Source organism: Rhinolophus sinicus, chromosome 16 (assembly GCF_057876585.1).
Source record: "Rhinolophus sinicus isolate RSI-liver-muscle chromosome 16, RSI-T2T, whole genome shotgun sequence".
NCBI classification, from domain to species: Eukaryota; Metazoa; Chordata; class Mammalia; order Chiroptera; family Rhinolophidae; genus Rhinolophus; species Rhinolophus sinicus.
The window spans coordinates 122,012,642-122,029,110 of NC_142516.1; the positions used below are offsets into that span (position 1 = coordinate 122,012,642).

The 16,469-nt window shown below is 33.9% G+C and overlaps 1 protein-coding gene across 5 annotated transcripts in view; it reads right to left on the reverse strand.

Moving 5' to 3' along the window:
• TUSC3 (tumor suppressor candidate 3) overlaps positions 1–16,469 on the reverse strand; it is a 150,971-nt gene that overhangs the window by 104,951 nt on the left and 29,551 nt on the right. For all 5 annotated transcript variants that reach the window (XM_074329722.2, XM_019738006.3, XM_019738007.3 and 2 more), the window contains exon 2: positions 7,688–7,857. In XM_074329722.2, coding sequence (XP_074185823.1) covers positions 7,688–7,857 — 170 coding nt within the window. The remainder of the gene's footprint in view (positions 1–7,687; positions 7,858–16,469) is intronic.

Sequence of the window (16,469 nt, forward strand, 5' to 3'; positions counted from 1 at the left end):
ATACAGTGAAGTTACATCACATGCCTTCAACTTAAAAATAATTAAACTAGATGAAACTCAGTAATAAGTCTAGAACATACTTTATAATAAAATGGTCATGGATTCAATCAAGCCTGAAACAGTTCTCCTGTTATTAGCTAACTAGGCAAAAAATGTGTGCATTTCAAGAGAGTTTGACAAAGATGTGAAATACTTTGTTCATGTAGCCAGGCATATTAGGGTAACAATAGTTAAGGCCATAAAGAATTATTATCTAAGGCATAGGAGATATTATAAGGGTTATAGTCCCAAAACCGTTTACAAAGCACTTATAAGAGCATTAAGTGATATACAATGGCAATTTTACCTATACATGATTTTCACCTTATGTACTCACTTCAGAATCTAATTTCATAAGAGATATGACTTCACTTTAATGAAACAAAAGGCTGATGAGCTCTTTTCCACATGGTTTTGGCCAGCTATCTCCAACTCGCCAGTCCCTGTTGTGAGATGCTACTGTGAATAAAAGCTTTTCATGATCTAATGAGTTTAAGAAATGCTGACTTATGGATCCTAGCCCTAAAAGATTAATAATCTTAATTGGAAAGGCAAAAGCAAAATGCAAATTACAGTTCACAGGGTAAAGGCAATGATGAATGTGTACACTTAAGGGAAGCATTAAACTCTATTAGCTCTGGAGTCACAAATCCCAACCCTGACAGCTATTAGCTGTGTGACTTTGGATAAATTATATAATTTCTCAGCTTTGATGTTCTCATCTATAAAATGGATTTTTACAGACTTACCCTTTATAGTAATGAGAATGACGTAAGCTTTTATATAGAGTATATCATATCATATATATATATATATATATATATATATATACACACACACATATACATACACACACACACACACACACACACACACACATAAATACAGTATACACGTATGACAAAGGACTCCCAAATTTACACATAGTAAATAATAATTTTATTTAGGGGGAAGGATGTTAGCCAGTTAACTAATATATCAATATAATAATTTATTCACCGTCCTTTTCAAAATATCTTTGTAATTACTAATTTTTTCATTTGTTTTAAGTCTAACAATATATTAATCTCCAAGATATTACCATACATGAATCCTACTTAATTCTACATGTACATTTTTTATTTTACTTCACCTGGATTTTCTTTTTCTTACATCTATGGATCCATTGTAATAACCTCACAAGAGGATATTTTGCTTTTAGAATTTTTAGTGACTTCTGTAAGAGATGAGTAACTTTGTGGTAGCATACATCCAAAAGATTTAGCAATTATGAGTAATGTTCCCTTTAGTACAATTTGATAAAGGAAGCTGGAGTTAACACTTAGGGGAGGTGAGAATTGTATTGAGTTGTCTTAATTAAGAACTTTATTTGGCCCAGGAGTTTGATGTTAACACTGAAGAAGGTGAGAATTGAACTCTGAAATTTGTGAATAAACTGTGTGAAGGAAGAACAGAATGATTTGATAGGAGGGCTTCCAAGGAAGCCAATAGTTCATTCACCAGCCTAAAAGCAACTAGAGAATCTATGTAAGTTAACTGTAGGAGAAAACATCCCTTTTTCTTAAAGAAAAGCATAAGGCAGAAAGTCTCAGAGAGTACTAAGATTTTACAAGTATAGCTATTAACTTTTCAATGACTATAAATAATTATAAAAATTACAGGAGTATTATAAAAGTGATCCAAAATTAGATTGACACAGAAGAACTGGAATTTAATTCATGTTAAAAAAAAAAAAAGATGGCTGCTTACGATAGGGTGCCTTTCTCAATGAATCCACAACTCCCTTTGAGGCTGAACTGAGAATACAAGAATAGAATTTGAATAACTTTTCTTCACACACCTTCTTTACCTTTTCATCTTAGTTGTCACCTTGAGATCTCAGTTACCCACTCTGCGATATCCTATGCGTCACAGTTAGGACTCTCTTGACTCCGTAACAGTAGACCTCAGAACACTGCTCAACCACAATTATTTACAGATACTCATTTGAAATTGATATAAAATAAAATAATCATTCTCATCTAACAAACTCCAAGGCATCCCATGGAGCTCACTTAATTTTCTTCCACGCCAATTCCATTGTCATCCTGAGTAATTTCAACAAGTATGATTATAATCAAGACACCACCACAGCATGGTAGTTCCTCAAGCTTCTTCTCTACATCAACAATCATCTATACTGTACTTCAGTAAATTATTTAAATAAACCCTTTATGACAACTTCCTAAGTTTCAACCCCATCCTAGTTTTACACAAAACCTGTCCTTCATCCTCATGAAAATATAGCTTAATTACCTATCACACGTAGTATAGCAGCTGCTCCTGGCTTCCTCTGACCCCTTTCCGACTTTGAACCCATAGTGACACATTTCAAATATACTCTCAATAACACTCTCGAATCATTTGCCTAATCCACTGCACACCATACACCAAACGTTAATTTCTCAGGAGGGTGTGCTTGCTCCTAAATTGATGAATACTGGGGAAGAAAATCATTTAATTCTACAGATTCTTCCCTAAAAAGTTGGGTATTCTAGTTTCAAAAGGGTCTTCAAAGCTATATGGTTATCCAATTAGGTAAGCATTCCAATTCCCATTGCTCCACAATGAAATAAACAAAAAACTATGAATCATAAACCTGCTTCTTACCTTCCCTTTCCCTATATTGCTGGCACGCTAGAATTACCTAGACCACATTTTTGTAAATGTCACTGCTGTGGCCCCATCCCAGAACAATTAAATCAGAATGCCTGGGTACAAGAAACATGTATCTGCCTTACATTTTTAATTCGCCTCTAACGCTTCACCTCTTCTTTCTCACCTAACAACCTTTCTCCTACCCTGATCCATAAATTAACTTAACTTTTTCTAATAACTTCAATTTTTTTCTTTTATGAATCTAAAACTATCCTAAAATTTAAAAGTTTATTACATAATAGGCTACAATAAACAAGCAGATAAAGGTTATTTTGAGCTAGGTGTCATTAAGAAACTTAAGAGCCCATATTTAACAATTCATTTAACAACAATGTATTAAGTAAAATATTACCTAAAGGATTTATCATTTGACAGTATGTTGTGGCTAACATTATCAGATGCATACAATTATATGTAACTGTGAAATACAATTATATGCTACTGTGAAATAAATACTTCAATAATAAAGTATTTCTAGATTATAGGTGCCAAAAATATAATGAATATATTTTTTGAATAGTAGTGAATATAGGAAATCAATATATTCAGTTTTTAATAGTAAACAAATGATTCCCCTAAAATATATATGGTATTGTAGCATGCCAAAGACAGTTTGTATTTTTAGTGGAAACTGAACTCTTACACCAAAATGCCAATTAAGGTGGTATTTTTGTCTGCGGAAGGCTTCACAGCCTCCATTAATTAAGGTATATATACCCTATCTGTAAGTGCTAGCCCAATTCTGGCAACAACATTAACACTCACTTGGGTACTGGTCCTCAAATTTGATAGAAGGGCAACTCAGAATCATCTGACATGTATTTTTCAAAATATTTTTGTTCACCATCTTCTCTACCCATTTTTAGTCATGCCCCAATATACACACATTATTAGGTTGTGATAAGATCCTTCTTGAAAATTTCAGAACAATGAAATTAAATACATTTTCTGCAAGCTAGTATGAGCAAAACTGTTTGGTTTTCCTTTTTTCATTGACCCATGTTACTAACAACTTCAGTTTCCACTAAAGTTCAAAATGCCTTCAAATTTAAATAAAGTCTACAAATGAATATACTTGTACAATGTAAAGAGTTTGGATGTGGAGCCACCACACAAAAAGTGTTTGCTTTTATGTCTCCAAAACTGTTTCTGATTAGTTCATTCACTTATTCTTTTCTTTAGATTCCACATATAAGTGAGATCATATGGTATCTTTCTTTGTCTGACTTATTTCACTTAACATAATATTCTCTAGGTCCACCCATGTTGTTGCAAATGGTAAGATTTCTTTCTTCTTTATGGCTGCGTAATGCTCTATTGTATAAATGTACCACAGTTTCTTAATCCAGTCATCTACCGATGGGCATTTAGGTTGTTTCCATGTCTTGGCTATTGTGTAAAACTGAGCGTTGCTAGATGTTGGGGGGGAGACGAGGGGGAAGGTGAGGGGATTGGAAAACAGTCAGTAACCACAAGATGGCCACGGGGTTTTGCAAATTAATTGGGGGAATGTAATCAATAATGTTGTAAAGATTTTGTAGGGTATCCGATGGACACTTGTCTTATTAGGGAGACCACCTCAGGGATGATGTAGATGCCTGATCACTGCACTGTACACCTGAAGCTGAAGCTGAACAATAATGAATGTCAATTACAAGTTTATATATATACATATATATACACACACACATATACATATATATATACATATATATGTATATGTACATACATATGTATGTATATGTATATATACATACATATATATGTATATATGTATGCATATGTATATGTATATACTTACAAAAAGCGGAGTACAGCATGAGGAATAGAGACAGTGGAAATGTAATGGCTCTGTGCGATGTCAGACGGATAGTGGATGGGGAGAGTGGGGTTCACACAGTGTGAGGGATATAAATGATAAACGTCTAAGTATTACTTTGTCTTGTGGACATGAAATAATAATTTTTAAAAAAGCGTTTGCTTTTGAAAAGAAAACACAGTGCTCAACCAAGAAGAAATATAGATAACCTGAGCTGACCTTAGCAATTGAGGAAATGGAATATAAAATTTAAAGTTTCCTGAAAAAGAACTATCCAGGCCCAAAGGGTTTTACTGGAGAATTCTATTAGACATTTAAAGAAGTAGTAACATAACCTTTAAAATTATATATTTTTACACAATCTATTCCAGAAAATAAACAAAGAGGGAACACTTCCCAGCTCACTTTACGAGACCAATTTTACCCTGATGCCCAAACTAGACAAAATAGTATTTAAAAAAATGACATAAAAAATTATACAAATTAAAATCATGAACTCAGACGTAAAATTTTTCAACAAAGTATCAGCAAATAGAATCTGGTAATACGTAAGAAGAACATACCACAATTAAGTGAGGTTTATTCCAAAATGCAAGACTCGTTCAATATTTGAAAATCAGTGTAATCCACCATATCAACAGGCTAAAGAAGCAAAATCATATCAACTGATACCAATAAAAACATGAAAAAAATCCAACACCCATTCAGGATAAAACCTTTCAGCAAAGTAGGAATAAAGAAGAATTTCCTCCTAATCATCAGAGAAATGCAAATTAAAACCACAATGAGGTATCACCTCACACCTGTCAGAACGGTCATCATCTTCATTTGTTTATCTTGTTCTTTAGTTGTTTTCAGTTTTACATACCACATATCAGTGAAATCACATGGTTCTCGACTTTTTTTTTGTTTGACTTATTTCGCTTAGCATAATAATCTCAAGATACATCCATGTTGTCACAAATGGCTCTATTTCATTGTTTTCTTATGGCAGAATAGTATTCTCATAGACACAGACAATAGTTTAGTCTTTACCAGAGGGTAACGAGGGAGGGGGATGGTAGATGAGGGTAAAAGGGATCAAATATATGGTGATGGAAAGAGAACTGACTCTGGGTGGTAAACACACAATGTGATATATAGATGATGTGTTACAGAATTGTACACATAAAACCTATGTAACTTTACTAACAATTATCACCCCAATAAACTTTAATTTAAAATAAAATATGGTCACCATCAATAAATCAATAAACAAGTGTTGGCGAGGATGTGGAGAAAATGGAACCCTCGTGCACTGTTGGTGGGATCGTACACCGGTACAGCCACTATGAAAAATAGTATGGAGTTTCCTCAGAAAATTAAAAATTGAACTACCTTATGACCCAGCAATTCCAATTTTGGGTATTTATCCAAAGAAATCCAAAACATTAATTTGAAAAGATATACGCATCCCTATGTTCACTGAAGCATTATTTACAATAGCCAAGGTATGGAAGTGACCTAAACTCCCAGCAATAGACAACTGAATAAAGATGTGGTACATATATACAATGGAATATTACTTGGCCATAAAAAAATATTATACCTGACAAAGGACTAGTATCTAAAAATATATAAAAATTCTCTCAAAACTCAGTAAAAGAGAACATCCAATTAGAAATGAGCAAAAGACATGAACGGATATTTTCACCAAAGAGAATATACAGATGACAAATAATCACATGAAACAATCAATGTTCAACAAGACAAATAAGCACGTAAAAAGATGTTCAACACCATTAGCCATTAGGGAAATGCAAAATATAACCACTATGAGATACTTATCAAAAGGCTAACATATATTAGTGGCACCATCAAATGCTGAAAAGGGTATGAAAAAACTAGATCACTTATACACTGCTGGTGGGAATGCAGTATGACACAGCCACTCTGCAAAACATTTTGGTAGTTTCTTACAAAGCTAAACATGCAACCACCATACAACACAAGCATTATACTCGCTGCCACTTATCCCAGAGAAATGAAAAGTTCACACAAAAACTTGTATAAGAATATTCATAATGGCTGTATAATGGCTGTATTTGTAATAGCCCAAAACTAGAAATAACCCAGATGTCCTTTAAGAAATGGATGGTTAAACAAACCACACACAGTCCATCCATACCATGGAATATTACACAGTAATAAAAACAATAGACTATTGATAATTGCAACAACTAGAATGGATTTGGGGGAAATATTAAAAGAAAGCCAAACCCAAAAAGTCACACACTCTATGATACCATTTACATAAAATTTACATTTTGAAATGACAAAATTACAGAAATGGAGAGCAAACTCTGGAGGTGGGAGTGGTAGGGATGTGTGAGCATGGCTATAAAGGGTCACAGGAGGGGTTCTTATGGTGATGAAACTGTTCTGGATCTTGACTATATCAATACCAACAACTGCTGATGATACTGTACTATAGCTTTGCACGGTGTTACCACTGTAGGACAACAGGTAAAAGGCATATGAACTGTCTATTATTTCTTACAATAAGATACGAACCTACAATTATCTCAAAAGTTCAATTAAAAAACAGCATTTGTTGCATATGTGTTATATTTGTACTCGTACAAAATTTTCTTTAGTATATTCCTACTGAAAAATATTTCATTCATCTCAAATTGTTTACTTCTGTTTAACAGGTAGCAAGTTCTAATCATTGAAGGTATTGAAAAGTAAATGAGCTTCTCTAGTAAATGTGTTCCCTCTATTAAACTTGTTAAAATACAGTATGTCTAAGGGGGGGGGCTTCTTCATTGGCCACAGATATAATTAGGTGATCTACAAGGCAATATTTGAACCAAATTCTATCTTATATTTACTTTTAAATAAGCTATAAAGAGAAATCTTTTCTTATGATCATATGTGGAAATGGTCGATCAATATTTTACATAATAAAAGATAAGCCTACTAAAGTCATTTTCTAAAATACAATAATTTCAGCTTACTTTTAAATACACACAGTTATATTTGACTACTACATTGAACTGTTTAATTCTATTAAATATATTTATCTTAAATAAAATAAATATATAAGCATGGACTAATAGTTTTTTAAAAAAATTTAAATGCACAAATTACCTGCACACAGAACACTGCCGCTGAGGCTGAAGAGCTGTGAACATAACAATCATAGAATAGTTTCGAGGTGGTGCCTTGATAAATTTTCGGAATTTATCACCATTCATTCGGAAGATTGAGCGCCTGGAACTCCATTCCATCAGCTGTTCTACTTTTTCAGCTAAAAGATTCTGCAATTAAACATAGGAAATTAAATTTACACACGATTAAAGTCCTTCAGTTTGTATTTCATGTAAACAGGATTATGTGAGATTATATTTTAGCCAACATTAATTTCTGTTAAAAGTCTTTGTTTTGGTTAATATATTCATTGTTAATTGACCATATAGGCATAAAATATTTCATTTTATTTTTCCTAATGGTCTTAAATAAAGCAGATATCAAAGGTAAAATAGACTTTCACCTAGAGAAATATGGAATAGACATGCTTTTCCCTAATTCACCCACTAAAAACTTTGGTCATTATATTAAAAAAAAAAAAAAGCATACGAAAGAAGGCTTGGAACAGTGAAAACAGAAAGGAGGACGAGCTATGCACCTCAGAACCTGAAGAACGACATGATGGTGAGTTCCCTGGGTTTTCTTTTTGCCTCATCTATCCCACACTGATTGCTGGAGAAGTCCACAATCCAAGAATGCCAATGGATACAGGAAAAAAAAAAAAGAAAAAAAAAAAGGAAAGCGAAAAAAGCCCCAGGAAACAGATGCTCTCTCTACCAAAAGGACAAGAAAGCAGCAAGCTAGTAAGACAAAAAAATTAACTGCTCTTCTCTATCCAAATGCCACAAAAACAAACAAACAAACAAACAAAAAACACTGCAGCCCCACCACCACCCTCACTAGCAAAGGCTGAATGGGGAGCCTAACTCGACCTTAAATTTCCCTCTAGGCTTCAACATATAACAACATGGAGGAATCTCATAAATACAAAGCTGAGTGAAAGAAACTCACGCAGGGTACTGTATGGTTCCATTTATATTGTCAAAAACAGGAAAACATCTGTGTTTAAAATCAGCATAGGAGTAGGCAGAGGGACAGTAGGGAGGAACAGTGACTGGGGACAATCCAAATGGAGCTGGGGTGCTAGAAACATTCTGTTCTGGAGAAACGAGGTGACTGTGGGAGGAAGTAACACTCCATCTGCATAGAATACTCTTAGTCTTTAGAGCATTCATTTTACCTGAAAAAGTCTGAGAAGTAAAAAGTCCATGGTGGTGTATTCCTGTAAGAAAACAGATCCCCTGTCCTTGGGAAACCAGGCAAGTATGAGTGGTTAGGGGAGAAAGACTTGAAGTGTGCCTTTTAACCAAGTTTTATTTACACTACAGCATAAGGAGAAATGTAATCTTTTTCCCTTCGCTCTCAAGTAAAAAGTGACCGTGGCTCCCTGTGGATCTCTCATAGGGACTGGGCATGTATTCAAGACAGGGAGAATGCAGAATGATGCAGCCACTACGGAAAACAGTATGGAGGTTCCCCCAAAATTAAAAATGTGAGTCAGCAATCCCACTTCTGGGTATATATCCAAAAGAATTAAAATCAGAATCTCGAAGAGATATCTACACTCCTATGTTCACTGAAGCATTATTCACAATAGGCTAGATTTGAAAACAACCCAAATGTCCACTGACAGATGAACAGATAAAGCAAATGTGGGGTGTGTGTGTGTGTGTATCTACTAATATCTACACACATACACATAAAATGAACTATTATTCAGTCTTCAAAGAGAAAGAAATCCTGCCATTTGTGACAATATAGATGAACACAGAGAACATTATGCTAAGCGAAATAAGCCAGTCACAAAAGCACAGATACTACATGATTCCACTTATATGATGTATTTAAAATCAAAGAAACAGAAAACAGAACAGTGGTTGCCAGGGGCTGGGGGAGGCGGAATGGGGAATCGTTGCTCAGTGAGTATAAAGCTTCAGTTACACAAGATGTATAAGTTCTAGAGATTTCCTATATAATATAGTATTTATAGTTAACAATATAGTATTGTGCATTTTAAAATATGTTAGGAGAACTGATCTCATGTTAAATGTTCATACTACAAAACACACAAACAAGAACACAAGACAATTTTTTAAAGTGACGGATGTGTTTTTAGTACTTTGTGGTGATGGTATCACGGGTGTGTGCATATGTCAGTCATCAAGATACATACATTAAATAGGTTTGATTTTTTCATATATTAATTACAACCAAATAAAGCTAAAAAATAGAGAAAGAAACAGAGAAGGGAAGGTAGGCATCTTACACTCAGTTAGGGTAAAAGATTTGTTGAAGTGCTCTGTACCTACCTAAGGAAGAAAAAAGAAATACTGAAAAAAATGGAAGAGATTTTGTCTCTTCTAAACTATCCTGTTTTTGCTTATAGGGTGAATCAGGAGAGAATGACAATAGGAATAGGAACAGTAATGTTTTTAAAGTACATATTTGATTATATTTTGTAAATTATTTGTTTAAAAAGTTTTAATTTACTATATGAAAAACCTCAGTTCTTTAAAACATGAAAAAAAATCCACGTTCTGTAATTACAATGAATAAAACAAATGGTGTCATTTAAGAAGTGAAGTCCCCCTCCTAACCTCTTTTAGTATCCCAATTTCTTGATTATTCACACAAATTTCTTTCCTACTTTGATTGTTCAAACCAGACTAGAACATCAGCAAAATCCACCAAAAATTCTTCCTATGAGCTTTAAGTACCAAACAACTTTTAATGTTTTCTTCCAAAACGTAAGCATAGGGGGAGATGGAAGTGTTCTGTCTCATGACTGCGGTGACAAAGCCACAAGTATGCTTTAGCCAAAATGCATAGACATATGCAACACAAAAATGAATTTTATTTTATGCATTTTTAAAAAAAAAAACAATGAAGATGGGGAAGGAGGTCCCAAAATGAAATACAAACTTTAACAAATGAACCTGACTGCATTACAAATTAATAACATACACATAATTTTGGAAAACAATATTTGATTAGATACTGTTACAACTAAAGTGAAAATAAGTGCACATAAATGCCATACGGTAGTTATTTTATTTCTCAGAGGACTAGCACTTCTGTTATTTAATGAGTACACTAGAGTTGAACAAATAAGCAAACATATTACAGATAATGACAGCCAGATTTCAGGGAAGAACTTACAAATAAGGAAAGGCAGAAGGCTAGAATAAATCCTGTGAACTTGGGTAATAATTGGAGGCTTCCATATTAACTTGTGGTTTTTAAAACAGAGATATGTGCATCTATATTTTACAGATAGATACAGAAATAAATATGGACCTGTATGCATGGATACAGATACAGATAGACACGGAAATAAATATGGACCTGTCCTCTGAGAGGGCTCAGGAGCAATGACATCCCAATAGCAAAGAGCACCCTAACACTAAGATCGTATCTAAATACCATCCTCCATTAAAAGAACCATAGTTGCCTGGAGAAACAGTTGATTAAAACACCGAGGCAGAGAAAAACAACACGAGGCTAGAATACCTTGTAGTACCAGAAGGTAAAGAAGCTCTCAAAAATGAGAAATGGCATGTCAAAGGCCACAGGAACCTGCCTCCTACTTAAGGGCTGGGACTGTGGTCTGTTCACTCCTATATCCTGCATGCCTAAAACAGACCCTAATGGATAGCATGCATCAATAAGTATTTGCAAAATAAATTGAAAAAGTATAGCATACTAATTTTTTTGGAAAGTTCTCTTTGAAGAGTACAGGAGTTTACGTTTCATATACAAATATGTATCACTATTTATAAACTTCTAAAATAGAAATTAGTCAAGAAAGAACAACAACTTTATTGTTTTTTGGTTTTTTTTGGCATATTCGTTTACAAACCTATTCCTATACTAAACTAGGTTATCTACTTTTATTCCACTTTCCACCCATAAGGAGCAGTGATCAGTTTTTGTATCTCTTGCCTCAAGTACCTTTTTCCCTATTTTAAAGCCAACAATCCAATAGTCAAAGGGACCTGAAATTACTATACGATAACATGCCTTTGACTCATGCTTTCTGAACTCTCTCATCTGTGCACACTAAGAAAACACTAGAAGGTACACAAGTAACTATATTAACTACATAAATAACCTTTATTTATAGACACTGACAAAAATAGAACCTATCAACACCAAATTAAAACTTTCATTTTCCCACCTCACTAATGTCAAACCCATCATCACTGATGAAGAGCCAATGACAATTAGCAATATTCATTACAGAAAACCTAAGTTTATTTTTAAAACATAACATTATCATCCTTATCATAATATGAGGCTCACAATCAAGTGACAGGAATAAATAATGAGTACTTCCAATGTGTCAGGTACCAAAATAGGCACACGACATGTCAGGTGCCATATCGACAACCCTATTCCACAGAGAAAAGAAAAAAACAAATCAGGCTCAAAGAACCTAAATTACTTATTCAAGATCAAATTAATAAGTGGTTAAGTGGGGATTGAAATTCAATTTTTCTGTTGTTAATTCCTATGCCATTTTCTCCATGTAATAGGGAAGGGGTGTGAGTGTGTGCGTGTATGTGTGTGTGTTGTACATGTTTGTGTGTGACATATGGGGGGAGAAAGGTTTTTATACACATTGCATTCTTAAAAATAAAACTTGGAGGTCCATTTAAGCACAAGTAGACTTTTCTACACAGTGAGACAGTTTACCAGAGCTCCTCTAATCTGGTTACCTCACCAGGCCACAAAGATAATCTTTGTAAGCATCCATATGTACAATAAAAAGTAGGCCAGATAAACAAGTTAATATGTAGTTTCCAATTGCTTAAAGGTTTTAAGATAATATAGAAAATGTATTTTAAAAGTACCAATACACTTGAAAAACATAATAGCAAAAATACTATTAAAAATGAATTTAGAACACAATTAAAAAGAGCCAAATGGCAGTTCTCTATTTAGAAAATAATGTGCAGAGGAGATTAAGCTGATTAGCTGTCACCTTTGTACAGAAAAATAAATGGTCTAGGAAGGGAGGTTTTAGGGCATCATGGCTGATTCAAACTTTCAAGAGCATCTATTATAAAGAAGGCTGAGCTAATTCTCCAACAAAAATGTTACAAGGTCATATAGTAGAAATATTCAATAAGGAATATAAATCTGATCAATGGAAATTCAATGATCTACTAAGAAAGAATCATAGTTTGAGCTGCAGTCCCCCAATAGGGTTTATTTATGTCACTGTTGCACTTCTGTGACAGGACTACATAGCCTTATTTAAGGATAGGTACATCCTTAGAAGGGTGCATCTGTCCCTTCAAAGTATTTCCCTTTTAGAAAGCCATTTGTACTTCTCTCTGTTGAGATTTTTTTTTCTTCCTGCTACCATTTCACTTCTCCAGAAGTACTTTCAAGACTTCACCAACTCCTCTGGATGTCCCTTTTGGTGTCTTGAAGAGAGTAATGCTCTTGAATCTTAACTCCCTATTCCCACTAGAGAATGACACTTAGCTTTAAAAAATAATAATAACAATAATTCCTAAGGGAACTTTGTGTATTTAAGGGAGCAAAGAAACATCCATAAGATGGAATATAACACAACTTTTAAAAAATGGAGACAGCACCATATGTCAAAATTAAAACTGGAAAAGGATTTGATGGTTCGAGTTCAAATGATGATTCTGTATTCACATGCAATGTGACTTTACCAAATTATTTCCCTGAATCTCAGTGTCTTCATCTCTAAAAGTGAAGTAATACCTCACAAAGATGTTGGTAAAATTAAATGACTTAATGTATGGGAAACATCTAGCACAGCATCCTGCAAAGGACAAGCACTCAAATTTTGTTCCCTTTTCCTCAGGTTCATTTCTATCAGCAACACTAATCAGGCTGCTAAAGGAACATCCACAATGGGATCATTTAAAAATCTCATTAATATCTTAAATCTCAGAGTTACCAAATGTTTCTGAGTACTTATGACACGACAAGTACTGCACTAAATTTATAAACAAGCTTGTGGATTACTAATTACATGACAAGCGTGTTAAATTCATGGACAATGAAAGAGGAATACAACAGACCCTACTCTCAAAGCCTTATAGCAGATAAGCTCTACCATTAAAAAAAAATAATTATATACATATATGACATATATATATATATATATATATATATATATGTCATATATATATCTTATATACATATAGCTTATGTTGATGTGTTATGGTTGTGGGGTTGTGGCTATGCTGTTAAGTAAATGGCTTACTGCCAACTCAGGAAAGGATGGCATATAAGATCTCATTTCTGTGAACACTAACTGGTTGCTAATGGCTAACTTAAATTCAGTACAGAGGGAAATTCTGAAACCTAGACTGGAACTATGTAAAGAGTGTGTGAGCAGTTGGAGTTTGTCTGCTTCTGGCATTGGGCTGGGAAATAGGGACATAGGTGCCATAAATCTACCATATCAGAAGAGGAAAAAGAAATCTAAAACTGAGAATCTTCAAGGAAGAAACCCTGTCCTTACCAGTTACGCCGTAAGAAGCACAGGCTAGCAAGTCCCACAGGTTAATGAAGCTAAGATAGTCATATTAACTTTAGGTGCCCAGCCCTCTGTCTTAAATTTTTATCTTAATATTTTTATGAAAACTGAATTTTAAGACAACTCACTATAATAATTCAAACTTGCCTAATCTATATGCAAGTCCCAACATATGACTCAATTTTGTCAATTCATTTTTAACAAACCAATTCATAACAAAAATACAAAGAAATGATACATTTCACTAAAGAATATGTAATAAAATTAGTCATTTCAAAGTAAAGCTTAAATAGGAAGAAAAAAGCTCACTACTCTAATACTTTTATACTCATATTATTGTTTCTAGCATTTTATCCCTAGGTACATTTTATGATGACCAGATGCACCAAAACATGGATATATATGTGGTCTCATGTCTTAAAAAAAGGGGACATCGACTAGAGGAATAGCCATTCACGTGCCTGTGTACCAGTCACCATGTAGTATTTATTTAGGTACCTATCATCAAAATAGCCACAACATAACTTGCTCATAGTAATTCACAGGATACAGACTTGGTATGAGAATAACACATACATGTTGAAGGTTATCTCCTGGTGACACAGAAACTTCATGACCTCTTCTGTTTTTCCCTATATTTTATAGGAATCTCTGATAGGAAAAGAAGGCTTTACTTTTCAAGACTTTAATACCTAAGAGGTTCACTCAAAGCCATCTGATAAATCAAACAGAAGCAGCCTAATGCATATTGTTTTGCATTTGGAAGAAAAGCTATCTTCAATTCCTGAAATTATTTGATCCTAAAAATCCTTATTCATTTTTCTTATCATACAGCTCCTCTCAGATTCAAATAAAATACAAAGGGTAATTTAAGGCTTCCAGAAACCAAAATATCCGAGATCAAGCACTGTAACACCCCATGTACATTACAAACTAATAAAGATCACCAATAGCCTTAACGGCACTCAGAAGACCACCATTTATTTGTTCCAGGACAAATAGGCTATATTGATGAAAAATTATGAAATGCATATAGTACACATGCAATAAAGAGAGCAAAAATTTAACCAAGTAGTTTAATATCTCAGCAAATCATGGTATCTCTGCAAGCTATGCAACCTACATTCCATTGGAAAACCGCAACTATCATGACTTCAAAGGGGAAAAGGCAGAGAGTCAAAATACATTAAATAAATCATGCTGAAAGTTCTTTGATGTATTTAATATCAAGCACTATAAACTTAAAGAAAGGAATACCGGAAAAACCACAGCCCACTTCCCCCTCAGAGAGGAGCCTAACCATAACCTGGTCTGTGGAAGCACGTAAAAGATCTGGCTACCTATGACAGGTAAGCAATACTCACAAGTCGATATAGGGAATAGTCATATCCGTTTTTAAGCCCAACATGTCAAAGATAGTAATTCAATTCACATCTGAATGAGAAATGTAGAAAAAAACTTATTTGAGAAAACAATTTAAATGTTTACAGTTTTCTTTAGAAAGGAAGAAATCTTCAATTGACAGAACTACAATATTCAATTAAATGAACTTTTTCCGTAGACGTAGTAAAACATTTCCAGTAACACTCATGTAATTAGGGGCTTTCTCAATCTGAACTGGCCTCAGAAAATTTCCCTGAAGAAAGATCTACATGTTTGCTATTTTATATCCCTCAAAGCATCTTGAACTTGGCTAGCTCTTGATAGGCCCTGAAGAGCACACACGCTCTTGTAGGCGCTTGTACCCTTGCTCTCCCTTTCTCCCCACTGTCCCCCACTCCCACCCCACATACCCACATACTGAAGCAATGGACAATTTCTAAAATGTATAAGCTATAATCCAGGAATTGATCATTTCTTAGCCCTATTCAAATGTAACTTTTAAAAAAGAGTTTCTAAGTTTAGTTTGTCATAGACTCTTTTCTCTATTTATTCACTGACTCAAAAGTGGAAAGAATATTATAGAAGAAACTGCTTCCTAAAGTTGTATGTTTATGCCATATGTAACTGACATAACCATAAGAACTTAAGCATTACTGTGGTCAAATTTAAAAGTAATAATTCAAGAATTTAACATCAATTTCAATTGTTTAGGATTGCATAGTTCACAAAATTAAAAGAGCAGTGCATTTACATAAACATATCAAGATAAATCATACATTAAAAAAATATCAGAATTTTTGCTCTATAAGAAACTTACTATTCCATGGCAGTAACAAAATTTTTAAAAACCCTAATGTTAAATGCTGTTATACC